The following is a 27,421-nucleotide window of genomic DNA, read 5'->3' on the forward strand; positions in this document are numbered from 1 at the left end:
ATGGAGAAGGTATCGACTCTGCCTGAGTTTTCCAACCTGTGTGGCTTTGGAGAATTTGACTTATTTTTTTGGTATTTGTTGGGTAGAGTAACAAACAGTGACTTGCCCCAATTGGCCAGTGGTGTGTGCACCTTTGGGGGCTGATTTCATACAAATTAGCTGTATCTTTCCCAAATTCACCCTTTCTCCCTTGTTCCTTCCCCTTCCTGTTTTCCCTTCCAGATCAATATGCTTCTCAATTTTAAGGATGACAAAAGTGAATGTCCGTGTCCTGAAGAAATTCGTGACCAACTGTTGGATTTCCATGAAGATTTGATGACACACTGTGGTAGGATCTTCTTGGTTTATAATTGCTATTAAACGCACATTTCTAATCCGTTCATCCTGGTTCACAAGTATCTCTGTAAGTGGCTGCGTTACAAGTGCTTACAATGGCATTTATTTTGGCAGCATGGCTAACTGTCTGTGGCAAGTCCGAAGGGTCAGAAAAGTCGGAGGCAACCTGAGCCGAGGATGGCTGAGAGCCTCTCTCTCATCTTCTTTTCTTCAGTGCCAGAAAATCAGAAATAGGGCGAGGACTTTAGGCAGGTACTTCTGGCAGGGAGAGGAGTGTGGAGTTGGTTTAGTCAGTGGCTGTGAAGTTTCTGTTAAAGATGGACAGGTCCTAGAGATCTGCAGTGCCCGTGCCTGCAGTTAGCAGCACTGAGCTGTGAACTTCAAGCTTTAAGAGGGCCTGCCTCACGTTAAACATCCTAACAGACAAAAACAACAAAAAAGAAGCACAAGGAAGCTTAGCGGTGGTGGATTTATGTCAATGACTCGATTGCGGTAATGATTTCATGGTTGTATACCTGTGACCAAATGGATCCAATTGTATACAGTAGGCATCTACCATTTTTGTCTATTAATTTTGCCCTAATACAGTTCTTTTTTTTTTTTAAAGTAAGTAATTTGATGACAAACAGTTATAACGTTTATGCCTGTCGAAAGGCCATGGTTCAGGACAGGCTTGGGAAATCCAGTGAGTCTTGAAATGAGCGAGTGCGTCCGGAAGCCCTCCATTGCTGAGTGACAGTAGTTATAATCTGTTAAGGGACTTGCCCCCGCCTTCTCTTCTAAGAACTTTAAAAATGGAATTGATTCGTGGGATGTGTAGTTCTTCATTCCTTTATGAAGCGATGTGGATAAGGCCTATGATTCAGGGAAAGAAGATGAATTAATCATTTTTATGTGAGCTGAACAGATCTGTAGATGTAGGTCTGATGCGAGGTGCATCTCACATCACCAGTGAGATTAGGTTGATCTTATTTAAATGAAGAGAATAAAAACACTGCCATGCCTTTTAGTTCATTTTGTGAATGAAAAGCCCCTAGATGACCCCCTGAGAATCATAGCATGGAGCTACTGTCACCCAAGGCAGCTCTAAAACAGTGGAATCATCACTACAGGTAGAAGCATTCCCTGGTTTCGGGCACCAATTGTGCAAGTCACCCAGATATCACTGATGCTGTGGGAGGGACAAGTGGAGGAAGGAAGCTGGACCAGTGGGTTGAGGGGTAGGCAGAGCAGGACCATAGACCCAGGCGGTTGGCACCCAGAGTCGGAGATGCCAAAGGGTCACCCAAAGAGCAGAACCGATCTTGGCTCCTGAGAGTGTCTTTTTGGTTTCTGCTCAGTTTGTATTTTGTGCTGGTTGTCTGTAGCCCTGAGCTCATGGGAACAGGGGAGAAGAGCGAGGAGGAGAGGCTGACAGGTGAATCTTCTTTGAGTGCTGGTGAGCGAATCACCTTACTAACACTCAAGCGAGTCTTGGACCTTGCTCAAAGCTATGAATGGAAAAGGTTGCAAAGCCTGAGATGATTTCCCCAAATGTATTGTTTTCCAATCAGTTTTCCTGTTCTGCTTTCTCCTCTTTTCTCATGCTAGGAATCGAGCTGGACGAAGATGGGTCTCTGGATGGAAACAGTGACTTAACAATTAGAGGGCGTCTGCTGTCCCTGGTAGAAAAGGTGACATACCTGAAGAAGAAGCAGGCAGAAAAGCCGGTGGAGAGCAACTCCAAGAAGTCCTGTAAGCAGTTGGAAAGGGCGCTGGCTGGCACAGCGACCCGGCCCCTGACGTTCATTCATCCTTTGAATGCTTGTCATAGTAGACGAGCCAGGGAGGTCATGGTTTGCACCTTCCAAGAATCCCATGCTGACCTCTGTGTCTCCAGCTCCCAGGAGCAGATGGCAGCACGGACCTGTGCGTAGGGCCGGGTGGAGACGTAGCAGTGCTGTAGGGTGGATGGGCTCCCTAGAGATCTCCACACTGAGGTGTGATCAGAGACCATCAAGAGAAAGTATCAAGAGAGCAATCTAGCCTTCATGTCCACACATTACACAGGCAGGTGATTTCAGTTATTACATCAAGTTAAACACGTGTCTTAAAAGTTAAATATTTATTGACTATAATTGTATTTGATTCTGAAACATTCACTCAAACAGTGTGCGTTTCTGGCTCCTCTGTATCCCGTCAGCCGGGAACAATGGCTGGTACTTCTTGAAACTGGAGAAGCACCCCTGGGTTTTGAGCCTCTCTGGCCCTGGTCCTGAAGGGGTCCCAGAGCAGATCTGAGGGTTCCGGCTAGTATATTATCCCACTTGCAAGATTCCCTTGATTTTAAGATGCAGTATTGGCTTACAAAGGTTTTTTTTTTTTTTTCTCTCTCTCTCTGGAAGAAAGAGGTACTACAGTATATACACTTTTTGAATCTTATAATGGAAAAACTTTGGTACAGTTACTTCTAAATTTATTCTTCAGTCAGCAATGAAATTTGAACCAGATCATCTTCAAAATCAGAGTTCACAGATTTTTATAAATCACTTTTTGTTGTTAGCAGATTTGTAATCTTAACCTACTAAAATGGCAAAAGGTTTTTAAAATATATGAAAATTTGTTTGCATTTTGTTTTTTTAATAAAATTAGTAGTTTTCAGCTTTCCTTATATGATACCCAGGTGCAAGATAAGCAGCTTCTTTAAAAAATCAGCCAATGTATTAATGATGGGAATTAAGTATTACCTTATTATGTATGGATTAGTCACATCGACCCCACTTAATTCCGACTATTTTATTATTTATTTTATAGGGTTAGAAACTTCTATTTTAAATGAACTATTTTGTGTGTTACATTGCAAGTATGAAACAACTATCCGCTTTGATATGATATCATGATCAAATTCTTTTGAAGATATTTTAAGTGACAAATATTGAATCCAAGTCTACATAAAATAATTCTGTGGGGTCAGGATTGCAAATGACATAACCGAGGAGACAAATGGGTGAACACATTCCTCCTGACCATCAGGGACTGCCTTTGTGAGGGTGTCCATGTCAGACCTTCTGGAAGGAAAACAGTGGAACAAAGGGGAAAAAAGTTCAGGTCCCTAGTATCACTTGCCACATTTTTAATTACTGGTGGACTGCTAGCACTAAGTTTTGGAAACTTAGTTGCAACTTTGAAATAGCTTGTTCAGTTATAATTTTTTTTTTTAAAGAAAAGTTTATTATTTTTGTCCTTACTTGACTACGTGTGATTTTTTTTTTTTTTTTTTTTTTTTTTTTTTGGTGGTGCTGGGGATTGAACCCAGGTCCTTGTGCATGCTAGGCCAGCATTCTACCAACTGAGCTACATCCCCAGCCCCAGGCGATCTTTTTGAAGTGCAGGAATGATTTAAATGAAACTCATCTTCCTTGAAGAATATTCCTAGCCTTTGGGTTCTGGTAGAGAGGTGGCAGCTTGGGGCTGTGGCATGATGCCGAAATGTCCAAACCGATGTCTTCTCTTCTATTTCCCTTTGAACACCGCCCGCAATGGCTCTGCAGCCAGTCTTCAGCAGTTGATCTCTGAGACCATGGTTCGATGGGCCCAGGAGTCAGTCATCGAGGACCCTGAGCTGGTGAGGGCCATGTTCGTGTTGCTCCACCGTCAGTATGATGGCATTGGGGGTCTGGTCCGGGCTCTGCCAAAGACCTACACCATCAACGGCGTCTCTGTGGAGGACACCATCAGCCTGCTGGCTTCCCTCGGTCAGATTCGCTCTCTGCTGAGTGTGCGCATGGGCAAGGAGGAGGAGAAGCTTATGATCCGCGGGCTGGGGTGAGTTGTTTAACCACGCTCTGTCTTGTGAGTCTCTTCCTTCTAATTGTAATCCCAACAGCAGCGCAGTGGCTGTGCGGATGTAAATGTACTGTCTGGATGATAAGATTGCTTTATTAGGTGGTGGTTTTGTCTAGAGGTGATGTTTCTAGGCTAAATAAGAAAGTTGCTCAACAACGAAAGAAGCCCACTTTTATAGCTAGATGCTGGAGTAGCTATAACATGCAGCAAGCACTACCTTAGAATATATTTTTAAAAAATTCCTCAGTAGTGTGCAGTTGTATCTATGTAAACATGGGATGACAAAACCACACTGAAACCTGCGTCAGGGGGGATACAGCCAGTGAGAAAATGAGGAGCCCTGCGGCATCCCTGGGCCTTGGGAAAGAGGAGAGGGATCCACTTCTTCCGACTCGGGGGCACCAGCTGTGTGTTTTGTGGGTGGGGGTTGAAGTTACTATTCCATATTTAAGAGTGAGGGCAAAAAAGAGATATTCCAGAATATTTATTTACAGTTCAACACTGGAAGACCTCCTGAAGTTTGTATCCCAAAGGGTATACCTTCGGGGAAGGAACTTGGAATTCAGAGGGAAAGACTGGGACACCAGAGGGTTTGGTGAGCACGGAACTGCTGTCTGTCCGTGTGTACCTGAGCAGTCAAGGACACCTGCGTAGTTCAGGGATGTGAAAATACGATGGTGTCCAAATAATAGCAAAAAATAAAGTACATATACAGCTGTATGAGATTTGTGAGGGAAATACCTAAACAGGCAAAAAATCTGGACGGCAGAAGAGTCAAAGGTGATTAAAAACACCTAAATATTTCAGCTAAACAAAACAAAACAGGAAACACTAATGTCACATAAATACAAGGCAGAAGAGACAAAGAAAGAAACTGCTGACTGAATGAAATGGAACTGAAGAAGCAGTGAAATTGGTCCAGGAAACCTGGAGTAGGCTCTTTGCAGGGGTGTGTGTGTGTGTGTGTGTGTGTGTGCAGTGAAGTAGAACAACCAGGTTATTTCTTTGACAGAACTCAGAACTCATCCTTAGAAAAGAAAACAAGGGTCTAAAAATGTAGATTGCTCAATACCGTTTACCTTCATTTTAAACTGAGAAAGCCAAACTCATGCTGCCTGTGAACCCAGAGAGTGTTTACTTTGACGAGGATGGACTGGAAGATTACATCCCAAATTCACGATAATGGTTCCACACTAAGAATAAGCATACTAACTAACAAAGAGGGACCAGGAGAGTTTGCACACACAGGCAGCTACAGTCCTCCGTGCAGCTTCGTGAGCCTGGGTCTTCACTAATATTAAAATCTAACTGGAGGAGGCCTCTCCTCCTAAGTGATCTTAACCAAAGGAACAGGAAAGTCTTCTGGGAAATGGAGACCGCTGTCTTTCTTAAACACACAGAAGTAATACATGCCATTAGTGATCAGACTTAAAATGATACTGAAACCAAAATTTTACACTAATGAAAATATAAATATAAAATTCTAATTTTTGTGGTGTTAGAAATGTTTCACACCAAGGACAACCTCCCTGCTGGGCAGTAGAACCATACATCTACTTAAAACTCAGTAACTAAAATTTATCATATAGCAAAGTGGGTAAGTGAGCGATTCAGTTAAGGGCAGCAGGTGAAGGGCCGTCTATCGTTTCAAATGCTGTGTGTTACTCTCTTGTAGCAAATGTCTTCTGGAAAATGCATTGGTTTGATTTCTGATGAAATTGTAAATCGGTAGTTTGTGGTACAGCTACGCTCACTCTTGCTTCTCATGCGCATAGGTAGTTTCTAAAGTCCTACAGGGTCTCGGGACACCGGCCGCTCTTCTCTAAGCACTCCGCTCTCTCCCGTGCCTCTGCTTTCCTTGGCAGGGATATCATGAACAATAAAGTGTTTTACCAGCACCCCAATCTCATGAGGGCCCTCGGGATGCACGAGACAGTGATGGAGGTCATGGTCAACGTCCTTGGAGGTGGGGAATCCAAGGTAAAGGAAAGTCTGATTCTTGGGGTGCTGTTGAACATAATCTAGAGTACCTGGATTCCAGAGAAGTCACCAGAATGAGAACTTCTCAATTCCTCTTTGGAAGACTGCTTTTTCAAAAGACACCTTTGGAAAATACTCAGAAACCCTTGAGATTAACGATTGAATGAACTACTAATTTTTTCCTTGATGTCGATGAAAGTTTCTGTCTTATGCTTTACAACTTGTTATCTCCAAAATTACTCTCATTTGGGGGATATTTAGAAATGCCAAAAGTTAATATTATACTAATTTTTTCTTTAATTTTAAACTTTAAGTCCAGTCCCATCACTTTGCAAGTCTATGACACAGGCATGTCCTTTAGACCCTGCTGTTGCTTCTGACTCAGATCATGGTTGGGTCTACTAAATTCCTGAACCAAATCAGTACTGGGCAGAGATGCTCTGGAACATGTGTATTGTAAAACCGAAAAGTGAACTTGTAAGTGACTAAAATTTAAAACAAAGTTCTTAAAAAGCAAATTGGTAGAGTAATAATAAATAACTTGATATAAATCAATATAATTTTATAATTCCTGTTATGTGCAGTGCATTTCTATATATAAATTTCAAGATATGTCTTTTACAGCATGGGAACAAGCCCACATTTCCATGATCCATCTGTTGAGCAGTTGGGCTTATAGAGGTAGTCACAGTATTCTCTCTTAAGGCTCCTCTCAGCAGCAAGTGGTGTGCTAGTCAGGGAGGTGGTGAATCCCCAGATTCTCAGTAATAATAATTAATAATAATAAATTGTAAGTTCATGGCCCACAATGATGGAGGCAGGAGATGGGTAGCAAAACTCGGATCAGCAGGCTTTCTTTTATTGTGCAGTGAGGTCAAGCGAACAGGCCCCAGAGGGCCCGTTTTCTGGGTATGCAGCTGGCCCTGGGTTACAGAAGGAGTCTTGAGTTTTTGTAGTTTCACTGGAGACGGCAGATGTGCAGTTTGGACAGTCGGGCTAGTTGTACAGGTTACAACTTTAACTTAGGAAGGTAGTTGTAAAAGGGTTGAAACTCATTGTTATCTGGGGAGATAGGAATCCAGATCCCGAGGGATGAGTACTCAAATCTTGCCCATTGCTTTTCTTTCTCTGGGATCCATTGTCTTCCAGAATTTCAGTATTTGTTGTGCCTCCATTTAGGGCTAATTTGCAATGGGGGAAGGTCAAAGTCCAGGGCCCAGCATTACAGTATATGCCTCCTTCCTTCAAGAGGCCTTGGGTTTGGGAAGGGGTTAATGTTTGCTTTCGATGGAGATGCTGGGGATGAACCTGGGAAGAGATGAAAGTTTGCTTTATTCCCTCAGGGCCCATCGTTACTGGGAAAGGATTCCCGGGAAAGGCTTGATGTCTGGCTAATTTCCCCTCTCTCCTCGGAGTCACACTGTTCCTCTATTTTTCTTGGGGAGCTGTCTTATAGGAATATTATTTTCTATAATTCTTCAATAATAATAGTAGTAGTAGTGATAACAATGCAAATCATCCTGTTTTGTGGCTCCAAGTTCTGAACTATGTTTACGTATTTTTCAGAAAGTCTCTCAATATATCCTCTCCCTTTCCTACTTAGAGTATTAGTATCCGTATTATCCCAGTTTCACTGAACAGAATTGGAGATTGTTTAATTTCCCAGGTAACTACGGCTACTGGTAGTAATCAAGAACCACAGCTGATTCCTAAAGAGGTTCAGGCAGGCTTCAAGTTCTGTGCTATAGATGAATTTTAGATTAGTGGTAATGAGGTTTCTGATTTGGTGCTGGTCTTGATTTTCATTGGCCCAAGGACTAGGTGACTCACAGTCTCCATATTTGAAGGCCCTCTATATTTGAGGTTTGGCCCACAAAGACAGGTGGATGGACAATGTGACTGAGATCTCCACTTCTGGACTCAGTTTTATGGAGATCACTTGCTTTCAGTGGCTAACAAGATGTCCTTTCTGTAGGAAATCACTTTTCCCAAGATGGTGGCCAACTGTTGTCGCTTTCTCTGTTACTTCTGTCGTATAAGTCGGCAGAATCAAAAAGCCATGTTTGATCATCTCAGTTATTTACTGGAGAACAGCAGTGTTGGTCTTGGTAAGTAACTGTTTGGCTTTTATTTCATCTTTAAGATAAAATTAGTGTACATCTCATTTGAAAATACAACTTTGTGTTAATATGGCATGCTATCTGAACAGACACTTCTGAAAAGAAGGCGTACACATGATCAACAGGTATATGAAAAAATGTTCGGCCTCACTAATGATCAGCGGAATGCAGATTAAAACCATAGTGAGATATCACCTCATACCTGTCAGAATGGCTGTTATAAAAAAGAAAAAAATAACAAGTGTTGGAGAGGATGAGAAGAAAGGGGAACCTGGGTACACTGCTGGAGGAAGTCTGAATTAGGATGGTCTTTATGGAAAACATTTTGGAGGTTCTGCAGAAAGTTAAGATGATTGATACCACATGGTCTAGCACTTTGGCTTCTAGGTACGTGTCCAGTGTAGGGAAGTCATTACATTGAGGAGATGTCTGCTCTTCTGTGTTCAGGGTAGCCAGGATTCAGCCCCTGTGTTCATTAGCAGATGAGTGGGTAAAGGGATGTAGGCATGCCCTCCTTAAACAGAGGGAATCCTCTGACAGTGACAGTGGATGAACCTGGAGAATTTCATTATGGTAAATGAAAAAAGCCAGGCACTGGAGGGTCAGTGGCCTATCATCTCACTTACATGTGGATTCTGAACGAGCTCAGCTCATAGAAGCAGAGAGTAGAAGGCTCGTCACCAGGGCATGAGGAGGAGTGGGGAGATGTTGGACAAAGGCCACGTTTCACCTAGTAGGTGAGATGTGGGTGCAGCACTGTGACTGTAGTTAGTAACAATGTGTTGTGATCTCGAAAGTCATTAAGGGAGCAGATTTTAAATATCCTCATCCTGAAGATTGATAATATCTGAAGGGAGGCATATTTTAACGAGTCCAATTGAGTCATTCCACATGCATACATATTTCAAAACATTGTACACAATAAATTACATAATTTTATCTGTCGAAAATAAATGTAAAAAAAAACTTTGTAGCTTGTTTGAGATGAGTGCATTCTGTATAGAAATTAAAATGTAAAAGTTAGTGTGTTTTTGTGTGGAATTCATAGTTACAGCACAATCCAGGTTTTATTTCACCTTCGTTTGCATTAGCCTCACCAGCGATGAGAGGTTCAACGCCTCTGGACGTGGCCGCAGCCTCAGTGATGGATAACAATGAGCTTGCCCTTGCCCTGCGGGAGCCGGATCTGGAAAAGGTGAGCCACGCCCCTATCCGAGGGTCTGTGGGAATGGGCTGTGCACAGCTCTTTCTCAGGACTGCTTGCATGCGAATGACCACGTTATAGCTCTAGTCGGGTTATGGTATGGTATTGTTATATAATGTGTCTTGCATTTTGATCCTACTGCCCGAAGATCAGAAAGTTCCAGATGAGGTATCAGAGGAGTCTGATGTCCAGTGTTTTCTATGAACAGGAATCACCTTCATCTGTGTTCTTGGATGTTTCTGTCTTTTCATGGTGTCTGCTGTGACTTTTGCCTGAATGACAGTTCCGGTTTTTAAAAGGTTGTTTAAATGTGCCATGCGGACTCGTGACTCCAGCTTGCATTTGTGTATTCCAGCTGGAGGCATCAGCCTTGCACTCTGACCATGTGCTCTAAGCGTGTTTAGCCATAGGTTTGCTGACCAGAGTGTAGAGAACTGTCCCCCGAGTGCCCTTGCAGTAGTATCCTACATGGTCACCTTCTCCTTCCCTGGGCCCCCTAGACTGTTTGTATCTTTGCAGCCAAAGGGTTCTACTTAAAAAGATAACAGTGTGCCCTGCCCAGGACGCTCTGCAGACTTCCTCTGTCCCTCCAAGTAAACCCACAGATGTCACCTCCACTCTTCTCCGGTCCAGCCCCGCCCTGCAGTGTGACGTTGTGCACTGCCGCTATCCCTGCTGCCCTCTCTGCTCCTTGTAGCAGGTGTGCCCTGTCTCCTGACCTTCTCGCTTGCTGTTCTGTACTGTGTGTGCTGTATCCTTACCCCAGGGACCTGTGGCTCTTTTCCAGACGTCCTTCCAGTTACGGCTTCCATGTCACCTTTTGATCAGCTCCTCCATGTCCCTGCTTCTTAAGTTGAGATCTCTGTCCTCTTCCTTCCCCATTGCTACTTTATCTCCACCACTGAAAACATATTTATATATTCCATATATACATACATGCGCACACATATATATGTAAATGCACATTTTCATTTGATTTGCATTTATAGGAATACTTACATTTTATGTATATACACATCTTTTTTTTTTTTTTTTTTTTTTGGTACTGGGATTGAAACCAGGGTTGTTTAACCACTGAACTACATCTGCAGCCCTTTTTATATTTTATTTTGAGACAGGGTCTTGCTAAGTTGCTTAGGACCTCGCTAAGTTGCTGAGGCTGGCTTTGAACTCAGAATCCTGCTGCCTCAGCCTCCCAAGCTGCTGGGATTACAGGCATGCACCACCACGCCTGGCATTAAAGTTTGCTCACACAGACTATGACAACTGACATCATTAGCAGATGTAATCTTAGGGGACTACAGATGTGTCCATGGTCTGTTGTTGACCAAAACACCGTTATACAGCACATGACTGTAGTTTAAAATCTCTATGTTAATGTATTTTTAAAAATGTCCTCAGGATTTTTTAAATCACACCATCAGGCCTGTAAGGTCAGAGAGGTTTCCTGTCATTAACTCGGCCTACACAGGTGGCACTAGTGTGCAGCCTTTGCATGAAGGAGCAAGCTCCCCTCTCCCCAGATTCTCCTGATGCACCTATCTAGGATCCTGGAGCTTTGCATCTCTGAGCCACCTCAGGAGACTTTGCTCCTGTAGATCACTTGAAATATCCTCTCTACACTCATTAACGTGGCTAATATAAAAAAGCTGGGTGATACCAAATGTAGGGAAGGATGTGGGCAGTTAATCCCCATTCTGATGTTGATTTGAAAAGCAGCTGAGAGGTTTGTCAATTTAAACATTTACCCACCATAAACCATCCAGTCTTTCCACTCCTAGGAATCCAGTCACTCGAAAGGAAAATAGATGTCCACACAAAAAACTTGGACAAGAGTGTTTGTAGCTGTTTTATTCACCCTGGCCCCAAATTGCAAGCAGCAGAGCTGTCCATCCACCAGCATATAAATTGACAAAACAGTGGCACCCCGTGTCCACAGAAGGCTACCCAGCAGTAACACCTCCACATGGTGATACATATTTTTAGCTGTATTAATTGTTTCTTTTCAAAACCAGTTTACCCTCGGCTATACATAACTCTCTATGTCAAATGGCTTCTCTACAATGTGTTACTGTTGATGTTGACTTCTTTGGGGATGTCTTTTAAAACCAAATCTCTTATGAAATATTGTAAAGGGACCAACATTCATGTAAAAACAAAATATTTTAAAAGGAAAAACTAGGCAGAAATTTTGGATGCACTAATTTCAACAGTGCTGAAAATTAGGTTGCATATAAGTGGAGCATCCCTTACCTAAAACGCTTGGAACTGGAAGTGTTTCAGACCTTGGGGTTGTGGGGTTATGGAATGTACGCATATCCATAATGAGATGTCTGGGAAGGGACCCGAGTGTGAACACCTTGTTCACATAGCCTGGAGGGGATTTGTACACTTTTAGTGCATCTTCATTCTGTCATGTGAGGTCAGTTATGAACTTCCCATTTGTTGCATCATGTTGATACTCTAGGATTTGAATTTTGGACCATTTTTGATTGTTGAATGAGGCATGATCACCTGTCTCACAAGTTTTTCTAGACCCTGAAACAGTGCCTGAAATGCATAAGTAGCTTGCTCCCAGTGAGGAGTCCTATCAGCAGTACCATTCTGATCTGAAGGGTCTGAGGATGTTTGACGCTGTGTCTGGATTTTCCCTCCTTCTCTCTGTGTCTCCTCATAACCAACCCCATATTAACTTATGCATCATTTTGCAAATAAGCCACCTTTTTAAAAGATCTGTGCAATTTAGACACATCTTTCCGTATCTTGGGTTTTGTTTTTGTATTAGACATTTTAAAGCTTATGAAATATACCTGTTGTAAGTCAGGGTCGCAAATGATGTGAAGTGTAAGAATCCGGTTCTTCCATAGAGTAAGTTCCTAAATTATTTATAACTGCACTTTATTATAGTTCAATATTTCTTAAGTCTCAGATTTTGCTGACGGGATTCATGTGGATATCATGAGATTAAAAAGATTTTGCAGAGCCACATTGGTGGAAGCCCTCCTCTGAGGGTGTCGCGTGCCCTGCCCAGCGGAAGTTCTAATGCTTCCATCCAGAGGGCAACCTCTGCCTATTGCCTGGCTTCTAGGTTGTGCGCTACTTGGCTGGCTGTGGCCTGCAGAGCTGCCAGATGCTGGTGTCTAAGGGCTATCCGGACATCGGGTGGAACCCAGTGGAAGGAGAGAGATACCTCGACTTCCTCAGATTTGCTGTCTTCTGCAACGGTAGGACCAGGCTGCTGGAGATCTTCTTTGACCATAACTAAAAGTGCATGAATTCATCCTAGTATTTTCATGAAAAAAGGGGCTATTAGTAAAGAAATTGTGTATTATCAGTAGGGTTTTCACAGTAATCATTTATTAAACAAAATTTGCACAGAGAATGTTTTCATTATTTAAATTAAAATCTTAGGTACCCAATTTCTTATACAATTTTAAATTGGGTTCTAATAATTAGGATTAAGATATCTTTTCCCATAATATATCAACGAGGATGAGTAGTTTGTGTCTCTATAATACTTTTCTTAAGTAATCTTAACTCTTAAGTGAAGAAAAGAAATTGTGCTTTGCATAAATAAAGTTAGTAATTAGGGTTAAGTTTTGGCTTTGCTAGTACATTTTTGAGTTTAACATTGCTTTTTTTAAAAAATATTGTTTTAGTTGGCAGTGGACTTTTATTTTATTTATTTATTTATTTATATGTGGGGCTGAGAATCAAACCAAGTGTCTCACATAGGCTAGGCAAGCGCCCTGCCGCTGAGCCACAACCCCAGCCCCTAACTTACGGCTTTGAATAAGAAATGATTGTTTTGAGATTTATTTGCTCCGAGCGTCTACATAACCCATCATTGTTTATGTTCCTCTTCTGACTTCAGGGGAGAGTGTGGAAGAAAATGCAAACGTGGTGGTGAGATTGCTCATCCGGAGGCCTGAGTGCTTCGGTCCTGCTTTGAGAGGGGAAGGTGGGAATGGTCTTCTTGCAGCCATGGAAGAAGCCATAAAAATAGCTGAGGATCCTTCCCGAGACGGCCCCTCTCCAACGAGCGGATCCAGCAAAACCCTGTAGGTCTCATATATACCCTCACATGCACTTGGTGAAATTTATAGAATATACTTGGCATTCTGTAGATTGCAGTATCATTTCTGGTACTGATGGCTTCTCCCCTTGAAAATAAAATGTGCTCTATAGGTAGGAATAGATGGGGTTTACTGCTGCACTAGGTGGAATGAGTGGAGGTTGCTGGGGAGACTGCGGATTTAGTGGAGAAGCTCCTGCTATAGGCGATGGATCATGCATCCTGCAGATGTTCCTGGGAAGCTGGGTGGGGGGTTGCTACACGTAATGGGAGGTGAGCCTGCAGGACTGGCCTGGGGTTCGGTGACAAGGTAATTCAAATGAGTTCTTATGATGCTGGCAGGAACAAAAAGACCTTTAGCAAGAGAGTGGGGACTGGACCAAAGGGATATGGTGGTCAAGGGAAAAGATGTCCCTCTAATGAGTGGAATGCTTATCAAGGTATTGGAGACAGAGTGGGGAGGTGATCCCTATCTTATATTTCTCCCCATTAGACCTTACCAACCCTTGATTTCAGGATGGAGGGAGGTAATCCAGGCATGCTGCTTATCTGTGCCTTGATGTTTTTACATTGTGGAGGTGAACATCCTCCTTGGGACATCATGTACCACACTGCTAGCCCCACTGGTGAAGACAGAACACCTGGCTTCCTGGGGCAGGTTTTCCAGCAGAGGTGTGGTGGAGTGCATGCAGATCTGCAAGCCCATATCCTTCCACGTGTAGACCGAGCACAGCTGTTCTGTTCACACCACAGCTGAATTTCCAGACTACAACCTTCCAAGAACAGGAAGGAGCACCCTCCCCAGACACCAGGCTACCTGTTTATCAGCCATGAAGGAAAAGGGAGCCCTCAGGTTCTCTCACAGTAGATAACTTGCCTAGGTGTGCACAGGAGGAAGGAGGTGTCAGCCTCCTTCACTCTGCAGACTGCCACTTCTCACTGAGGAGGCCTCTGCTGAGTTCCCAAGGTGGAAGGACTGGGACCCTCAGGACCGTCCAGAGCTATCTCTCCTCAGCAAGAGAATGAAACATTTGCATTTGCTTCACAGCGATGGGGAGGGAGAATGTTGGATTATTGGGGGGAGTTAAGAGGGAGGGTCATCAGTGTGGAGGTGGGTGAGTCCATGAAATGAAGTTTCTAAAGTACTCACTCTGGACAGAGCACTGTTCTGGGTGGCTTGCAGGTGCTACCTTGTGCGACACCTCTGTCCCCCTTCCTCTACGTGTGTGCCACTTATAAAAGTGGCCTCAAACTTACTTAGGACCAGCCTGTCCATCAGTTATTTTCTTTGTTCTTACGTTGCCACTATAACTGAACAGAATCCATCACATGAGCAATTCTTCCTTTTCCCTTTTGAAGGAACATTAATACAAACTTCGCTGCAGGTGTGTTCTTGGCAGTAGGCTCTCACCCCTTAACTCATTGTTCTGTTCCTTTAAAAATGCCAACCTGTAAATTCAGAACATCTCTGAGAAGTTTCAGGGGGACAAGAACGCGCTGCCTCCCGGGTGCCTTTCCCCTGGGAGATGTATGATAAGCATGAAATGTCAATTACCCCCTTTGCTCTCTGTTTCTTTTGAAAACCCATGGAAGTGATACAGAAGAGGAGGAAGATGATACCATCCACATGGGGAACGCCATCATGACCTTTTATGCAGCTTTGATCGACCTCCTGGGGCGCTGTGCCCCTGAGATGCATGTGAGTCCTGCTTGATCTGTGTTCAGACACCCATGGCTGGTTCCGGTCACTGGAGCATCCAAAACCCGTGGTACCCGTGCTCCACCGAGAATAGTGGCTGCAGCCTCATTGCTGGGCGAGCGTTTGTTTAGTGGGAAACGTATGGTTGGCTGTAAAAATTAGTACTGAGGTTTCACTTAGCAGAGGACTCAGTCGCTCCCGAGTCTTGAAAACTCAGAGAGCCTCGCTGAGTTTTAGGGAGAAGAGAATGTGTCCTCACTGCCCAGTTTCCTTTGCTTTTAGAGGAACACTTGCTACCGAGTGGATTTCTCAGTATGTTTAGCTCTCTGGGTGTTTGCCACTGTGTCGGGGCAGGGCAGGAAGTGGAATTCAGACCCTTAGAGGTGAGCAGTCTCTAAACTTCCCAGGTTGAAATTAGAGCTTGGAATGCTACTTTTACTCGGTAACACGCTCTGCTCTTTCCTGCTTTATTTTAGTCTAATCGATTCTGCTTTAGCCTGTTGTTGGTATTTTAAAAATGCTTCCCAGGGCAGGAAAAACTGCCTTCATGACCTGGGAGGGGAACAGCCCAGAGAAGGAGATGCACTGAACAGGGTTGGGTGGGAGGGCTCAGCACTGCAGGTTCCCTTTTAAACTGGAGTGCGCCCCGAGCCAGAGGGCTTGCTAGCGCCGCAACCCTCTCCCTGCTCTTGGCCTCGGTTTGGGTTGGGTTTTATCTCTTTCTTTCACACAGGTTCACACTTACTTAGTGGGCTCTTCTGTTGTGAGCAGAGGGGAATCGCAGGACAGAGAAATGTTAGAACGTTAGAACCTCGTGTCTGATTTTTGTAAAAACAGGTTGTGCTAAGGATATGTTAAATCTTAGCCAATGGAAACAGATGATCAAAAATGTGATTGAGGCTGGGGTGTAGTTCACTGGTAGAGCATTAGTCTAGGAAGCAAGAGGTCCTGAGTTCTATCCTTAGCACTGCAAAAAAGAAAAAAAAAAAGGTCTACCAGAGGTGATCAAGGTTATCATAGGCATAGGCAAAAGTTAAAGCTCACGACACTCGTTCTTTTCCCCACCTCAGTGAGAAAGATCAGATGGACCAGGAAAAAGAACTCATACTAACCTTCTGTTGTCTCGTCTGTGTTGTGGGCCACCAAGTGAATTACTAAGCAATTACTTGGGCGATTCTGGAAGTCGTCCATCTTTGTAACCAGTAGTCCTCCCGTATGTCAGAAATCCTGCTTGGGGTCCCACCCTGTGGTGTAGGAAGCAGATGCCTGTCCTGGCTCTGGGACCCTATGGCCTGAGATTCTCGACTATCCTGATCCACTGTAATCATGGAATCTTTGCCAGTCAGTGACAGTCTAAGGGATCCCTAGGATTTGTGTCCACCATCCCCCACACCCTGGGGAAGAGTCAGGTGGAATACGGATGGAGGTTCAATTAATTTCTTATTACAAGACAAGAAAGGGGCTAAATCAGTCTTAAATATCAGTGTATGCTCAGTGATTAACGATTATTACTTTATGTTACTGATCACATTATGGGGAGATATTTATATGCAATGGAGGGTAAGCATTCCTAGATCTATTGGATTTCCAGAGTGCTTTCACACCCAAAGAGGATACAAACTGTGGTTCTAATGGGTAAACTAGTTGGCCTAGGCCATCGTATACATAATTTGGTATACACAGAAGTCATTGAAAACCAGGAGCAAGTAAATACCTTTCTGTAAGCCTGAAACATTTTCTGAGAAAGGCCTAACTTTACATGTATACCTGACAGAAAATTATCTTAGCTCCCGACACCCATCCTTAGAAGTCTCCTAGGCAGAACTGTGATGTTGCTTTCACAAACTCGCTCTAATGTCCCTCTGTCTCTCTTCCTGCTCAGTTGATTCATGCTGGTAAGGGAGAAGCCATCAGAATCAGGTCTATTCTGAGATCCCTGATTCCACTAGGAGACTTGGTGGGAGTCATTAGCGTCGCTTTCCAGATGCCGACAGTAGCCAAAGGTAAGGCCAGCTTCTGTGCAGTGAGACTCAGGAGGGCCTGGCACGACACTGTCAGCCTGGCTATCCTGCTGGAGTTCCTTTAGAAAGAAAAACCGTGTCGTGTCTTTTTTAATGAGATATTTTTCATTCTCGTTGTTTTTAAACAACTGTCTTTCCAGTGGTATCCTCATTCTCTTACTTGACGTCTCAGGGGCTTTCCAAGGAAGAGGAGGCAGGCACCCCCTTCCCATCTCCTGTCCCTGATCCTGTTCCTTGGTCCTCATTCTGTCTTTCCAGACCTCAGTTCCTTTGAAATGCTTTCTTATGGTTCTTGAGATCACTTTCTTGTGGTACTACTCTTTTCAAAGATAGGATCATAGTTTTTGACTGTGAGATTTAAAATCCCCCTCTGTGTTGTGACATGAGTTCAAGATGAAGGAGAAAACTTTAAAAAGATTGCAGATATTATTGGAGACATCCAAAAGATAGGTTAGATCTCCAATTGTGCTTTGCTTTTTACTGGTTTGAAATTTCACTGTTGCCCTGTTTTCATTGGGTAGGTATTTATATGTAATTGGGGGGGCGGGACTAAGGAGGCATTGACCTATCAGTATTCTCTAACACCCAGAGAGCGAAAACTGTGGTCCTAGTGCATAAACAAGTTGGCCTAGACCATGGTTTCTGTGATTTGCACATAATAGTAAATACCATGGAATACTTAACCCTAAGTCATTTTAGAACAAAAACGTAATTATGTGGGAAGCACATGCTATGATCTTTGTCTTTCACTGATCCTTCCTAAAGAAGGCAGGCTGTCAGTGCCCCAGATCTAGAGGGAGGGAATCACTACAAGCCACAGGGAGTCCTCCTATTTTCCAGCCATGAGGTTACAAGACTTGGAAGCCTCCTGTGTGCTCACCTTGCCAACCTACAGGGATCATAATCAGCAGCTGTAAATCTGCACACATTATCACTGTAGGGAAAGGCGGGCCTTAAAATTGTCCTCTCGCTTTACCTGCCCCCACTGCAGGGGCAGTGTCTTCCCTGTGTCCCTAGGTCATGCCCACCTGCCTTCTAGCTGGTGTTCATTTGCTTTCGTAAGAGGTCTTCTCCTTCCTACATTGCAAGCCACAGATTTGATACTGACAGGATGGAGAACAGCCAGTGGCCGCAGTTAGGAGATGGAGAGAGCTGGACTCTGGGATAGCGTTGGTAGGAACCAGCTGGAACCAGCTGTGCTCAGGGCTGGCTGTCTCGTCCTTCCTGTGTCCTCTGGGCATCTGCCTTCGCCAGCCCTGGGAGCTTTGGGGTGTCTGTCCTTCCTGCTCTCAGCATACTGTTGAGTCACGTTTGTCTTCGTGGATGTACAGTGTGAGGTTTATTTAGAAAAAGCTTCCGCAGTCACAGTGGGAGTTGATCTTACAGCTGCAGTCCCTGGGCCACCGGTGACTTCCTTTTTCCTGCCTTCTTTGGGGGGATGCAGACAGACCTGCCAGTCTTATGTCGCAGTGTCCGTGCATTCCCGTGCATTCCCGTGCAAGCCCTGAGCCATCAGTCTTCCCCCGTCTGTTTCAGTGACAAGGCAGTGGGTTCTAATACAACTCCAAGCATTAGAAATTTGGGTTCTGTGTTCTGTACTTTGTTCTGTGTGTGAAGTTCACCTCTAAGGACTTCTTCACCTCTTAGTATTAGTTAAGGCACTCCTCAAACATTTTTATCACATTTATTCTAGAAATAGAGTGTGCTCCTGATTAATCATGAAAAAAGAAGGGTCTAGAAGCCTTGAGGGACAGACCTGCCATCTGCAACTCTCGGCCCAGCAGGCCTGGGCAGCCTCTCTGAGCCGTAATTTGAGGTGGATGAAGAGCTCAGGTGTAGCAGGTGCCCCAGGGGAGCCAGCACATGGGGCCACCTCCTTCCAGCTCAGACGCTCCCCACGTGTGAGAATCAGCAGTTCCTGCTTGATTGTCTGCAGTGTGTTTGAGGAAATGGTGGCAATAAAACAGCGGGTGACCCAAATCGATACACTTGGAACCCCAGGAGGGGTAGCTGCCGCGTTCATTAAGCTGAACGTCTCCTCGAAGTGTCTGAAAAGCGAGTCTTATGTTAGGATCATCAAGTGGCTCCTTTTCTCCTTAGGTACAACTACCTGCAAACAACAGAATCCTGGTTTATAGGATCAGTTTCCCCATAATGTGATTTTTAGGCAAGTCAAACAGGAACTGTGTAGAGATTTGTATTTGAAAACAACAGCATACAGATAAACAGGGGTTAGACGGACTTCGGTTGGATCTTTGCCGGTTCCTAAGTGTAGGACATTGGACACGTACTTACCTTCCCTGGAGGTCAGTTTTCACCACCTGTGAAATGAGAACGCCAGTGTGGCAGTTGGATTGTGGAAGTGGTGTGTGAGCGTGTTTGTAGCCTTGCCAGCTTCCTGTTTGAAACAGCACCCACAAGCGCCACTACGCTTCTGAGCGAGCAAAGTAGTAGTTGTAGTAGGGAGTAGTACTGTTATAAGGAGTGGAAGCTACTTTTTAATTTCCTTTAAGACATTATTTGTTCTTTTTTTCTGATCGTTATATAAAATTCATTCATCGATCACAAGTGAAAACAGAAAAAAGAAAGTCTTCACTTTATCCTTTCAGAATGGTTCTGCTCTTGTGTATTCTTTCCCTGGGCGCCTCTTCCCTCAACATTGCTTCCTTGTTAAAAATTCCGTGACGTTGTTTCCAGAATCTTACAGTGCACCAGGGTGGCATGATTATCACAGGGCCAGACAGGAAGCAGCTCAGTGCTTTCTCCAGGATTTGAACTGGCACACAGTCCCCTAATTGCACATGGCAGTGGTGCCCAACCTGTGGGCCTAGAGGGCTCGCTCCTCTGGGTGGGCATCCCCAGTGACCCTTGACAGCAGAAGCCACGAGGCTCAGCGTTCTAACCGAGGTTGCTGCTGCTGGGACTAATGGCACAGGTCTCACGTGGCAGCCTTGCTGCTTCGTGGGGTCAGTTTATCCTTTGGTGATCATTCTAAGTCACGATGACATAGCTGTGCCAAGACAGTCACCGGTGCCTAAGCTTTATCAGCCTTCAAAGTCTCTCCTTGGCAAGAGTGGAAAGCCCTCCTTTACATTTGCGCTTTTCTGGGTTTTCCAAGGGGCTTAAAGACGCCTTCTGTTCCCTTCTTAGTCTCCAGTGTCATGCTGTCTTTAACGAGCATGCACTCAGCAAACGGAAGCCCTGGTGACGTTCCCCTGACCCCGGGTTTAGATTGTGCTGCCTGTTCCCTCGGTCGCTGCACACCTACTTGGGGCAGTAGATCAGGGAACCATTTCATTGCTAACTTTACTTAAACCGTGAGCCACCCAGCCATTGACACCCGCGTGTCGCCTTCTCTCTTTTAGATGGGAATGTGGTGGAACCTGACATGTCTGCGGGGTTTTGCCCAGATCACAAGGCAGCCATGGTTTTGTTCCTTGACAGGGTCTATGGGATTGAGGTGCAAGATTTCCTCCTCCACCTTCTCGAGGTTGGCTTTCTGCCAGATCTCCGGGCTGCTGCTTCTCTAGACACGGTAGGTCCCGGAGCGTTGGCTGGCTCCCTCTGGGCTCCACGGCCGCTGCCTTACAGATCCACTCACTCACTCACTGGCTATGAATTTGCTGCAGGCCACTTTTATTTTAGCATTAAATGGACAGAAAATAAAAGACTCTGTCCTCACAGAATTCACTGAGTAGTGAAACTGATACCTCGAGAGTGTCATAGAAATGTTGATGAGTGCTGTGGGAATCCTACGAGGGCTCCATAATCCAACTTTGGGGCAGGTCACAGTGACTCCCGCCGACCTCCATTCAGAGCTAACCTCTAAACTGGCGCATACCGTTACACTTCTCAGTGAAAACAAAGTGTTCAGAGGATTTCACGGGCACGTTGAGTTTCCCCAGTTGTAACAGCATCCTGGTGATTTCATTTGCCGAGGTGCAGTTTGGCTAAAATCTGTCCTGTATATTGGCACCCCACATCAGAGGACCTGCTGTTCCCAATGTAAATGCATCTCTCTCTGGAACATGGTGGAATAAGCTTCAAACGTTATCCTAGTACACCTTTTGTTTATTTAATCAGTTAAATGAGTTCTCTTGATCTTGGGGAGAGTTGAGCCTTGAGTTGACAATAACCCTTCCATGAAATTGTGCCTGTGGAATCATAAACTGCAAAGGAAATTTCCTTTTTCTTTCTTGAGTGTTCACATGACATTCTGCCCTGAACAGCAGGTAGTTTTTGGTTATCGATGCTGTGAACACAAGCAGAAATATGAATAGTGTTAATGAAGAGAATCCAGACAGACTCTGAGTGGGAGTTCTCTTATGGAAATGAGCCTTTTCTCTCCTCCTGAGCCCAGGAAAGTGCTCATGTCTGAGACCAGGGGGTGTTTTTTGATAGAACCAGGACCTTTTGGGTTTTGAGAAGCTAGATGTCAAATGACATCCATTTGTAGCCACTTACCAGTTGACAGTTGATCGACATGGCAAAGATCACATGAACCCCATTTGAAGACAGGCCCAAGGAGTGTGTTTCTGTCTTTCACGATGTCACCATTTTCCAGGCAGTCAAGCGGAGGGTCCACATGGGATTCCTTTGGAGGGTGTCTCCTGAGAGAAAGCACAAATGGCTGTGTGCTCTCTGCTTCCCTTTCAGGCCGCTCTGAGTGCGACAGACATGGCCTTGGCCCTCAATCGGTACCTTTGCACGGCCGTCTTGCCCTTGCTGACAAGGTGTGCTCCCCTCTTTGCTGGGACGGAGCACCACGCTTCCCTCATCGACTCGCTACTGCACACGGTGTATAGACTCTCTAAGGGCTGCTCGCTCACCAAAGCCCAGCGGGACTCCATAGAGGTGTGCTTGCTCTCCATCTGTGGGTAAGTGGGCACTAACTCTATGTAAAGCTGACTTCCTCCTTCTGGAAGGAAGAGGTTTACTGTGTGGCCCTTGGCCAATTATTAGGAATTCAGGATTTCTGTACCCAAATATTTAGTTCATGTTACACATTCCCGGGTACTGAGTTAGGAATCTTCTCGAGCAACCTGGCTCCTGGTGGAGTTTAAGAGCGTCCCTGGGATGTCCAGCTGCTGGCTGCAGCTTTGAGCACCTATGAAATGCGACTCTGAGTGTTGGGGAAGATGACTGTGTCAACAGTCCCTGTCCACGGTAGCGTAAGATCGGTAGATCGCCCCTTTTTGACTTCGTGGGATGGTTTTCACTCCTGTTTCAGAAAAGGAAAGAAAAAAGGGCCTATTGAACGTTAAAAAGCTACCGTGTAGTATTTAAAAAGCATGAGGTGAAAATCCGGAGAGTTCTGCCACCTGGGTGACCTTAGATTGTGTAGGATGGGATCAAGATACCGACCTCACGGGATTTTTCTTCTTTTTTTTTTTTAATTGTATTATAGTTGTATTGGCTGATGGTGTTTGTTTTTATATATTCATACACATGCACACAATATGCAATAAATGATATCGCTTGACCAGTATCACTCCCCAGTCCTCCCTCCTCCCTCCCCAGTCCTCCCTCCTCCCTCCCCCCCCCGCCCTTTTTTCTCTCCCGATCTCCCTTTGATTGTCATGAGACACCCCCACCCACCTTTCTTTTCCTTTTTCCTCTTTACCTTTCACATAAAACATGTGACCCTTAACCTTCTGCTTTGACTTAGTTTGCTTAACATAATGGTCTCTAGGTCCATCCGTTTTCCTGCAAATGACATCATTTCACTTTCCTTTATGACTGAATAAAACCCCATAGTGTATATACACCACATTTTCTTCATCCATTCATCCACTGAGCGACACCTAGACTGACTGGCTGTTGTGAACTGTGCTGCTGTAAACATGGGTCTGCATGTATCGCTGTAGTATGATGACTCTAAATCTTTAGGTTAAAAATGAGGAGTGGTGTAGCTGGTCTTGTGGTGTTTCCATGCCTGGTCTATTGAGGAACCCCCATACTGATTTCCACAGTGGTTGTACTAATTTACAACCCACCAATAGTATAAAAGCATTCCTCTTTCTCCAATTCCTCTCCAGCGTCATCATTGTTTGTGTTCTTGATGGCTGCTGTTTCCACTGGTGTGAGATGAAACCTCAGTGTCGTTTTGATTTGCATTTCCCTAGATTGCCAAAGATGTTGAACATTTTTCATACATTTGTTGGGTTTTTGTATTTCTTCTTTTGAGAAGTGTGTGTTTAATTCACTCGCACATTTATTAGTTGGGTTAGTTGATATTTTGGTGGTGTTTGAGCTCTTTTTATGTTAGTGCTGTGTTAGAAGAGTAGCTGGTAAAGATATTTCCCTGCTCCTCACAGGGTGTTTCTAACCAGCCAGTGAAGCGGGGCCCTTGGTATTGGTGCTCTTTCCTCGCTGAGTTGCTGTCTTGGAGGATTTCCCTCACTCCTGTTCCTGCAGCCCCCCTTTCTGAGGGCTGCGGTTGTGTGTGGTAGGGAAGGCGGGGAGGGAAGAGCAGCATCTCCTGCAGATCAGATCTGGAGCGGAGCCAAGCGGGGCAGTGCAGCCCTGCCTCGGGTGGACTACAGTCAGGCCTGGCTCAGCAGCTGGGCTGCATCCTGGGAGGTGCCTGGTTGGGGATCTCGCACTGTGTGAGGATCACACTCACCCTGGCCTACAATGCTGTAGGCCTGTGACACAGTGTGGCCTCCCGTTGCAGTCAGGAGACCGGTCCAGAGGAACCGTATGAGGCTGCTGCCAGCACCCCGCCAAAGCTGTCCTCGGTCGCCTCCCTGCTGTTGGCATCAAGTGGAGGAGGTGCACTCTAAAAGGATGGGGGAAAGCGTCATAAATACAAAACCAGTGGAAGAGCGTTGGTCACCGTTGTCGGGTGTCATGTCTGGTGTGCTTTTGCACAACTGTAGCACAGCAGATTTGTTGAAATGCCCAAAGAGCCATGTGTTGCACTGCGATGTGCCACTGTGACGTCACTAGGCGGTAGCAATTGTCAGCTCCCCTGCAGTCTCATGGGACCTCTGTTGTGTGTATGGTCCTTGGTTGACTGGATTGTCGTGTGTGGTGTGCAGCATCACTGCTGGCTGGTCTGAGGGTCAGGAACACCTAATGATGCCATCGGAGGGGACATTGGTGGAGGTCGTTGGCTGACAGGTTGGTCTAATGAACTGGCTGCTGAGTTTCCCCTCCTTCGTGTCCCACCAGGCAGCTGAGGCCTTCTATGATGCAGCACTTGCTCAGAAGATTGGTGTTCGATGTTCCCTTACTAAACGAACATGCGAAGATGCCTCTCAAGGTGAGTGTGTGGTTATTTGATTGCTTGTTCCTCTGCTTTTGTTGCCCAGTAGCCTGTTTGAGCTTTGATGCTGGGAAATTTCTCCGAATGACTGAAATGGCCATATATGTTACAGAAATGTATAATCAGCCTGAAATAAGCAATAAAAGATCATAGGATTCCTAACATCCATTCTCATGAAATTCAGTGGGGGATAAGGACCACAAGGAAAAGATAAGCCAAGCTATTCTTAGACTGGAAGGCATGGTCATGGGCCTGGCCCTGAGTGTTATTAGCAACCTCAAGAGATAGTGAGTGAACTTCCCAAACGTTTTATAAGTTGGTAATCACACAACAGGTTCCAAATACCATTTCACAGGGATGGAAGATAACCTGTGTGTGTGCAGTCAGTCAGTCACACAGCATAGAAAGTCACTGACATTCTTGATTGGGTTCTATTCTGTTCTACTGACTTTCTGAATACTTTCCTGTCTTTTATTATAATAGTTTAGATTCAGGAAAGTATCTTTGTGTCAAGGTTATATGGTGATCACTCTGAGTAACATCCAGCAGTATCTGCCTTTCCCTGAGGCCACCTGAGATTAGCGTTGTAGAAAAAGTTAGGGGCGTGCATGAGTCTGCTTTTTAATCTGGCACACTGAGGACCCCTGGATATTTAGCAGAAACAACTTTTACCTATTACAATTGATTTTGGGATAATAAATCTAGAAAAATTAAGGAAGTAGGTAGATTATATCCTTGCTAAAATTCTCATTTTTATATTTTGTCATGTACAGTATGCCTTGTGAAGAAAAATTTTCTTGTTGCAGATATGCTGAAAAATAGCTGATAAAAGATACAGTATAACTTTCTTATCTTCATGCAATAAAACTTATGCTGTATATACTTCTCTCTAAACAAATTAGATATGATTGAAAGGTACCAAAATTTCTGTCTTTGTCCCCAGTGCCAATCAGGTAACAAGAACAAGGTTTTGGATAAAAGGAGAAGGAAGTTCTATTGATTTTCTGGCAAATGTGAACACAGTGACTCCTGTCCCAGAGATTGTGATTCCCACTGCCAAGTGGCACAGTGGGCTTCTAAAGGGGGGACATGGTAGCTGAACTGCAGTTGTGCCTGTCAGGAGTCACCGTTCACAGCCACGTGGTAGCCTTGGAAGAGAGATTCGCTGGTGCCAGCCCCCAGGTCTGGATTTCTCCATTCCTGTGGTCAGTGATCCAAAGGACAGATAACTTAGCCTGGAACTGGAATAAGGATAATCTTGTTTCCCCAGGGAGAAAAGAAGGGGGAAAGCATGTCAGTTTTCAAATTAGCTGCCACTGGTCAAGCAGCAAGCATGCAGCGACCCCTGTGACTCCTGTTACAAAACGAGAAGAAATCTTTCAACAATAAGGGTTGCATTAGCTTAATAACAATCTTAGCCGGGAGTGGTGACACATGCTTTTAATCGTAGCCACTCAAGGAGGCTGAAGCATGAAGGATTGTGACTCTGAGGCCAGCCTTAGCAATTTAGTGAGACCCTGTCTCAAAAAACTTTTAAAAAGGGCGGGGATGTGACTCAGTGGTAAAACATCCCTGGGTTTAATCCCTGGTACCAAAACAAAACAAAACAAAAACAAAATTAGATAAAGAAAAGAGAATCCAAATATTTATAGTTAATGAATGCAGATCATTTTTAAATTTGGCAAGTTTAGACAAGGAAAAAATTTTCCAAAAATCTGGCAAATGAGAGTCTGGTCCTTGTCTTTCACATATGTGAAAAATTAGAAACGTAATAAATTTTATCGACAACCAAAGAAATAACCCAAGTAGATTTGGAAGCTTGCTTAGGTATTCAGACGATCTCATAAAGGATCCTGTTCAAGAGAAGGAACACTCAGTCCTGTACGTGACCGGTGCTAGGGTTTGAAGAAATGGGGCAGTTGCGTTCTCCAGAGGGACTCGTGGGACTTAGCAGCTGACCTTGTTGTGTGGCATGAGATGCCCTGGGAGGGGAGGTGGGCAGAGCAGGTGGCAGCTGATGGCTTCTGGGTTGGCTTCCCTCACAGCTGCTGACCAATCACTACGAAAGGTGCTGGAAGTACTACTGCCTGCCCGGGGGCTGGGGCAGCTTCGGCACTGCCTCTGAAGAGGAGCTTCACTTGTCCAGAAAGTTGTTCTGGGGCATTTTTGATGCCCTGTCTCAAAAGGTAATTCCATGTTTTGTGGATTTATTTGGATTGGTAAAATGATAAAAAGCTGTAGGTTTCTGATATCAACATTGACAGTCTTTTTTCTTCATCTTCAAACTCATGCCCTTTGAGAGTGCAGGTTATGTTGATTTTTCCCAGTCTTTATGGTAGTGTGTTCCTTGTGATCATGACACTGTTCCTGAATTGAAAATAGCTGAACATTTCAGGAAATTGGGTGCGTGGTTACGTTTCTAGTGCATTGGATTAATTTGGACTAAAATTCTCCCTCGTTATATGTCAAGCTTATAAAACCTCAAGAAAATGAGTCAAATGTAAGAATATACAACATAAGAACTTATAAAAATACTTAAAATTACATAAAATCATAGTCATCCTGTGATCTACCAACACCTTCTCTTTGCTTCTGTGGAGGTTTAAGTAGGTCTGTGGTGCCGTCTGTCTAGGGGACTAACTTATAACACTGTTTATAATGAATGTGATTCAAGTATGCTCAGATGACTGAGAGGAGTCATTTTGAAGGAAATCAGAACACCACATTTGGTAGGCTTATGTTTAATCAAAACCTGCTTGAATTCTGCTCAATATCACGAGTGAACGGAGCAGCCTAACCTCTAGTGTGCTGTGTAATGGGGAAAAGTTTAGCAGCAGTGACCTCCGGTAGCTACTTGTGATGCCTTTTTCTCACTGAGTTCCCATTGGTAG

At 44.5% G+C, this 27,421-nt stretch overlaps 1 protein-coding gene across 3 annotated transcripts in view; it reads left to right on the forward strand.

Moving 5' to 3' along the window:
• The window catches only part of RYR2 (ryanodine receptor 2), a 609,490-nt gene that overhangs the window by 426,443 nt on the left and 155,626 nt on the right, over positions 1-27,421 (forward strand). For all 3 annotated transcript variants that reach the window (XM_079107027.1, XM_079107029.1, XM_079107028.1), the window contains exons 39-52: positions 223-328; positions 1,927-2,070; positions 3,867-4,140; positions 6,027-6,141; positions 8,117-8,249; positions 9,353-9,456; positions 12,554-12,689; positions 13,340-13,526; positions 15,134-15,239; positions 17,122-17,242; positions 20,626-20,795; positions 21,917-22,137; positions 24,437-24,527; positions 26,576-26,716. In XM_079107027.1, the coding sequence (XP_078963153.1) occupies positions 223-328; positions 1,927-2,070; positions 3,867-4,140; positions 6,027-6,141; positions 8,117-8,249; positions 9,353-9,456; positions 12,554-12,689; positions 13,340-13,526; positions 15,134-15,239; positions 17,122-17,242; positions 20,626-20,795; positions 21,917-22,137; positions 24,437-24,527; positions 26,576-26,716 (2,049 nt within the window). The remainder of the gene's footprint in view (positions 1-222; positions 329-1,926; positions 2,071-3,866; positions 4,141-6,026; positions 6,142-8,116; positions 8,250-9,352; positions 9,457-12,553; positions 12,690-13,339; positions 13,527-15,133; positions 15,240-17,121; positions 17,243-20,625; positions 20,796-21,916; positions 22,138-24,436; positions 24,528-26,575; positions 26,717-27,421) is intronic.

This window comes from Sciurus vulgaris (genome assembly GCF_902686455.1).
Source record: "Sciurus vulgaris genome assembly, chromosome: 12".
NCBI lineage: Eukaryota > Metazoa > Chordata > Mammalia > Rodentia > Sciuridae > Sciurus > Sciurus vulgaris.